Raw genomic sequence first — 6314 nt, 5'->3', positions numbered from 1 at the left:
AAAACTAATTAGCCTGCTACGCGGCTTGTTCTAACAAAGTTACTGTGACACAAACCACATAAACTTTGGACGATGTGGTTAATTTTGCAGTATTTTGCATCGACAAAGCAGTCGTTCTTTATGAAACGCAAATATTTATTAAAGCAAATATAGGTTGAATGATATAGAACGAGGCATCAGCTAGAGGTACCAACCATCACTAAACCCATCGCTATTTCCTTTCGTTATTTATCTTAACATTTATTTTTACCCATAACTCGTCACGTAATCCAATGACCTAGTATACATTGTGCACTATTATTCTGCAATATTTATTAAGAACCGACACATATGATATTATGCCATGTTTTTTTTAATATTCTGAGAGCGTCCAAAAGCCCAACCCAACTCTGCACTGACGTCGTTATTCGTCTTCAACATTACCATACGGAGATGTCCATTACCTGACAAGAATCGGGTGATGACATTTCATGGTCGCCAACATTACACGTATAACTTAGAACTTTAAATGCAGTTTCTTGTATTATTATTTGTATTTGAATTCGTGCTCAAAGACATATGCAAACACCCCCTCCACAAAGAGCAATGTACCATGGTAGGTCAAACGGTTAATTTATGAAGAACGTTAGTGGATATATTTACTAAATATACAAATAAAACATAGATCTTTTTCTGAAAATGATAATAATTTAATGTGGAATGTAGTTAAAACATATTTTAACTCTCGTATTGACATAAGAAATTTTAAAGAATCACCCGTCCTAAGACGACAAAAGGGGAAACGATGGCCTCGATGGACGTACGTTGTTATTGTTATTGTTGTTGTTGTTTTTGCGATCTCGAGAACTCCGCAATAGTCGAACCATGCATGAGTATAAGCACTTAATGTATAGTGGCCGGTGCCTTGAGCCATAAAATGAGCTGCGCTCTGGCAAGAGCGTTCTTGCATTGCATGTGCGGACAGCCTCGTTCCAGATCAGCATGTGCAGTCCGCACAGGCTAGTCTGGGACGACACTTCCCGCATTTATGCAATTTTGTTTGTTTCAAGAAAGTCTCTTTAACACCAAGTCCAGTCGAGGCGCAAATTTTCTTTCCTGATAGCCCGTTAGAACAATTTTCCCAAAGCGCTGCTCCATTTATAGCGGATTTTGTCCTTTATTCACTAATTGTGGTTAATGCAACACAAAATGAAGTCCGTAGCTTCTTGTTATATTTAATAAAGCAAATATATAATATATAAGGGGAATCAAACAATATGCACCATTTTTTATAAACATGTAATAGAGTTATAGTGTATGAACACAATATGGTAAAAAAGACAGTGAGCAATTATAAATCAGAGATCATTTCCTTATAATACGCAAAACCGCCGTACAAGTTACAACTTATCACGGACTTTTAAACACTATATGACTATTATGCACGCAAAATATTTTTGTTTCCCACAGTCCCGTTCAGGTGTTGATCGTTGTTCAAGGTATGCCCGATGAGCATGCGGTTTTAAGCACTGAATTTTTATCTCCATGCACCTCTTAACCCTTCTTTATGTTTACCAATATCACCACTTTTTATAGCTTATATTCCAATATGTTTACCACCATGTTTTACTCAACACATTATGTTATCGCTCAATAAATATTATCAGCGAATAATCGCACACACATATGCACAGCCTGGCTAGGAGCATCTCTGTCAACTAATGATACCACGAAACCTTGCGTGACTTTACAGTGGACAGGGTAATCCTGCGCAGTCTGTCCATATGCACAGGTTGGTCTGAAGCTATGCTTGCAGCATATTGTACAAGACCCATTTTCGAAAACGACTGCTAAACTAACTTAGCAAAAGTCTTCCACTCAAAACTAGATTCTCCACTACGCCATCGACGCTTTAATCTACTGACATCAAATGAAGCGTGACGTGAATCATGAGGTCACATATTGTATGACGTAAACTGGTATATTCTATAGCCGGTGCTTGGCGAATGAAGTATTTTCTCAAGATCCCTTGATGACAGTTAACAGTGTTATTGCCATTAACGAGAAAAAGGGTACTGAGAACGTAACTCCACTTGCCCCGGATGTGGCGTCATCTGACGTGTTATCGGCATAAGTGTCATAGAAGTCGTTATCTTTCGCCCCGTACTTGTTGTCGATTCCGACAAGATAATCCGGGTCATTTTCATGGCCCTCAACGTATTGCATATCGTCTGAAACAATAAAATTAACGAATCAGTATTACATGGTCGGAAAATGAAATTAAAAGGTGAGACTACATTACACTAATTAATGAGACTTACAAGGAGAATTACCTCATAATAAATCATCACGAATCGGCGGAACACCCGTTATAAGGACATACAGACACTCGCATGGCAATGACTTTGCCAAGAAACCATTATAATATTGTAAGATTGAAGACTACTTTAGAAACATTTCGCAGAAAAGGATTACATTAAACTTAGAGGTTAATATTATTTGCTTTAATTTAAGATTTCGCTTATTATTTTGTCCAATATGAAGATGAAACATATCGTGCCACAACATTGCAATTTAATAAAAACCCGATAAACAAGTTAAATGACTATGTACATAATATTGTCAAGTATTTTCTTTTAAAGTTTCATTATAAATATATATATATATATATATATATAATTATAATCAACTTACACGCATTCAATTATAATAATGTTTAACATGTTAATTATAAGTATAAAAAGTTCAACCCATAATAATTTAACGTTGTAGATTCCGATTTGGGGCTTACATTTGCTGATGATGAGAAATTGTGAAAAAAATTGGTTTCAATAATACGTACAACATCCGGGAATCGTGGTGGCCTTGCACCTCATGTTGCCATCGAAACAGTGACACAGGTGACAGCCAGACGCCATCCACGTGCCGTGAGGTATTGTACCACATGACCTATGCCGTACTTCCTTCTCGCAGTAGCGCCCGTAATAAGGTCTGAAATAAAAGTATTATATAAGCGCGAGGCAATCGTTTTACAGAAGTGAAAATCAACGCAATTCTATGAGTGATTAAAGTATGTTGAAATATTGTAAAAATGTTTTTGTTTGATGTGTTTCTGCTGTTTATTGTCGTTATAGACTATGCTAGCAGCAGTTTATTAAATTTTTATTGCTTTTGTAATTGAGTATGTTTTCGCTTCTGCTAAATTTTGCTGAAATGAGGATGTCTATGGCTAGAATTTGTGTTGTGGAATTGATTCTTCTACTAGTACTTCTGCTGACGACGCTGATGACGTAAATGTCAATCATGATGAGCACGATTATAATATTTATGGTTTTGTCTATTAGTTATGTTGCTGCGCAAGCTGTCAAACTTAATGAACAAGTATTTTATTAATTTATAATAATAGGTACATTTAAGACTTGCACTTACTTTGGACAGTGGCAGAACGAGTTCATAATACAGATGCCCCCGTTTAGACAACAGTTGTCGCTCTTGCTGCTTGAAGTTATCAGGTCGCCTTTAGGAGCAGACGGAAGGTCTGAAAATAAAACCAGGTATTTTTTATAAAGTTATCCATCAAGCTTTTTTTATAAACATAAAACCTCAAAAAACATTAAAGATCAAAAAAATAAATTAGCAAAAGACATTTTCGAGATAAAATACTTTGATCTTTTAGCGCGTGTTTATTTCGGAGTTAATGGGGCTGCATAATTTGAGGACCCAGTGCTTTTTACTGCACTTCTAGCTACTTAACTATTTGACTCCCGAAATTTGGGACGAACTTTGAATTATAGGTGAAGTTTCGAACTAATTGTTATTATTTACTGAAATGTATTTTTATTTTAGCGGTTGTCTTATGCTGTATGAGAACGCTTGTATGATGGCCACCAACCAAACTCACATGCTTCCGGGAAGAGGATTTGCACCCGGGTCGCTTTGTTTATTAGCACGTTTACCAACCACTGCGGTAACAGGACAGCCAACAATTATTGAACGGCATTTTAAGCTTATCTACGGAAGACAACTCTCCATGCCACGAGCACTTGTCAATATTAATAACGCCTGCGTGTGTATCACACCTAGTCCAGAAACACGCGTGTCACAATATTAACCAGTCGATCAGTTAACAATTAATATAATCACGATGATTTTTTGACATTTATATAGCACCGTAGTGGATATTATTTCTGCCAATTTTTCGGCGTTGTTGCTTTTTTTAACGAAAAGATGCATGTAGATTTTCAATGTCTAATATCGTAATGTTCTTTTTAAAATTAAAATCAAAACGTTTTCTTTATCTTGAACATCATCCCTTTGTCATTTTTTTAAACGAAAAGATGCATGTAGATTTTCAATGTCTAATATCATAATGTTCTTCTTAAAGTATAAATAAAAACGTTTTCTTTATCTTAAACATCATCCCGTTGTCAATTGGTTTCACTTGTCCTGTTTATTTTTTCAACGAAAGGATAAATTTAGATTTTAAATTTAACATCATTATGTTCCTCTGAAAATGAAACGGTTAAGTTAGCTTAAACAACATCACGGAAGATTTCTTTTACATGTCCCTTAAAAATGGTGATTTACAAGGTTACAAGATACATGTGCATTATGGAAAGCTGTTTGTAATTAAAACAGGAAACATATCAGGAAAGAAAAAAAAATCATTATTTTAATTGTTTGTCGGGCTTATAATATATTTTTAGATTGAGGAGTAGGTGGTGTGGTTATATTTGGGTCGATAAATTTTGTTTCAGATCATTTCACAATTTTACGCCTTTTTGTTTAAAGTTTGTATACGTCCTTGATCTATTTTAAGGATTCATCTGAAACCGTTCTCAATAATAACAATACGGGAATGGGAATCATTAGCACATCTTACCAGTCTACATTTTTAACATCCATCAAAACAGCCACAAAGTTAGTATATCTGTTCAATAAATCCAATCTCAAGCACTCTGATTGAAGCACAAACATTCGAGGATAAAGCGATTTATTAAAATACAATGTTTACACGGCAACCTGTCCAGCTAATCTCGCACACTAATCTACCGCACAGATTCACTACAGCGCGAGTAGGACAGAGTAATCGCCGCTAAGCCCACATAATGCATAATATGGACTATAAAATTCTGTTTAGCAAGAGTAAAGATACAAGGGCTTAGAAATCTGGTAAGAGATAGTGTAGAGTAAACAATTTAACAACTACAGATAGGCATGGTTAAACAAAAGGATAGCGGATCCGCATAGATTGACAGCCAATTGTGATGGGCCATAACTGCCGGTATTCTAGATTTTAATATAGTAGAGGATTGTGCAACAACGACAGCGCCGTAATGTACATTTTTACGGAATACGAACAAAACCACTCCCGGACAAAACCCCTCCCGTCATTTTCATAGGGGGCGGATAAAAACTCTCCCATGAAAAAAACGGGGGCGGACAAAAACCCTCCCATGAAAAAAAAAGGGGGCGTACAAAAACCCTCCCATGAAAAAACGGGGGCCGACAAAAGTCCTCCCGTGAAAGCAATTATACATTTTCCAAAATATAGCACTGTCGTGACCATCACAAAAACATCGTATAAAGTGTTCTTTAATGAACGGTGCGTGAAAACAACAACATAAGTGACAACACATTAGTTCCCGCTGCCGTAAAACATAGAGCCACATTGCTATCACTTACCGAGTTTGTTTTCAGCATTCACCGAGTGACGGCGCCGTTCCCGATTTTTCTTTGACTCCTTCAGCATTCCTTAAAAATAAAATAAATCAATTATGATTGTCAATAATATGAAGAAGAAGAAGAAGAAGAAGAAGAAGAAGAAGAGAAGAAGAAGAAGAAGAAGAAGAAGAAGAAGAAGAAGAAGAAGAAGAAGAAGAAGAAGAAGATGATGATGATGATGATGATGATGATGATGATGATGATGATGATGATGATGATGATGATGATGATGATGATGATGATGATGATGATGATGATGATGATGATGATGATGATCATGATGATCATGATGATCATGATGATCATGATGATCATGATGATCATGATGATGGTGGTGCTGCTGCTGCTGCTGACGATGATAGTGCTGCTGATGATGGTGTTGTTGATGACGGTGCTGCTGATGATGTTAAAGATGGTGCTGCTGATAATGGCGCTGTTGATAATACTGCTGCTGCGGATAATTTTAATTATGGTGCTGCTGATAATCCTGCTACTGCTGATGATGATGGTGCTGCTGATTATGGTGGTGATGATGGTGCTGCTGCCGATGATGATAATGATTGATGATGCTGACTTTTTAGATCAGCATTATTACAAAATAATACTTCTTA

General features: G+C 36.3%; 1 protein-coding gene across 1 annotated transcript; it reads right to left on the bottom strand.

The window, feature by feature from the left end:
• Positions 1 to 1427: 1427 nt before the first annotated feature.
• Positions 1428 to 5731, bottom strand: LOC127841111 (teratocarcinoma-derived growth factor-like). The gene is made up of 4 exons (XM_052369678.1): positions 5665 to 5731; positions 3409 to 3517; positions 2822 to 2970; positions 1428 to 2210 (listed from the first exon to the last, which is right to left on the bottom strand). Exons 1-4 carry the CDS (start codon positions 5729 to 5731, stop codon positions 1999 to 2001), a joined length of 537 nt encoding a protein of 178 aa, XP_052225638.1. The 3' UTR covers positions 1428 to 1998.
• Between the last annotated feature and the right edge of the window lie 583 nt (positions 5732 to 6314).

The sequence above is a fragment of the Dreissena polymorpha genome, chromosome 8 (genome assembly GCF_020536995.1).
Source record: "Dreissena polymorpha isolate Duluth1 chromosome 8, UMN_Dpol_1.0, whole genome shotgun sequence".
NCBI lineage: Eukaryota > Metazoa > Mollusca > Bivalvia > Myida > Dreissenidae > Dreissena > Dreissena polymorpha.
The sequence above is the reverse complement of the archived record's forward strand: the minus strand, read 5'-3'. Positions and strand labels throughout refer to the sequence as shown.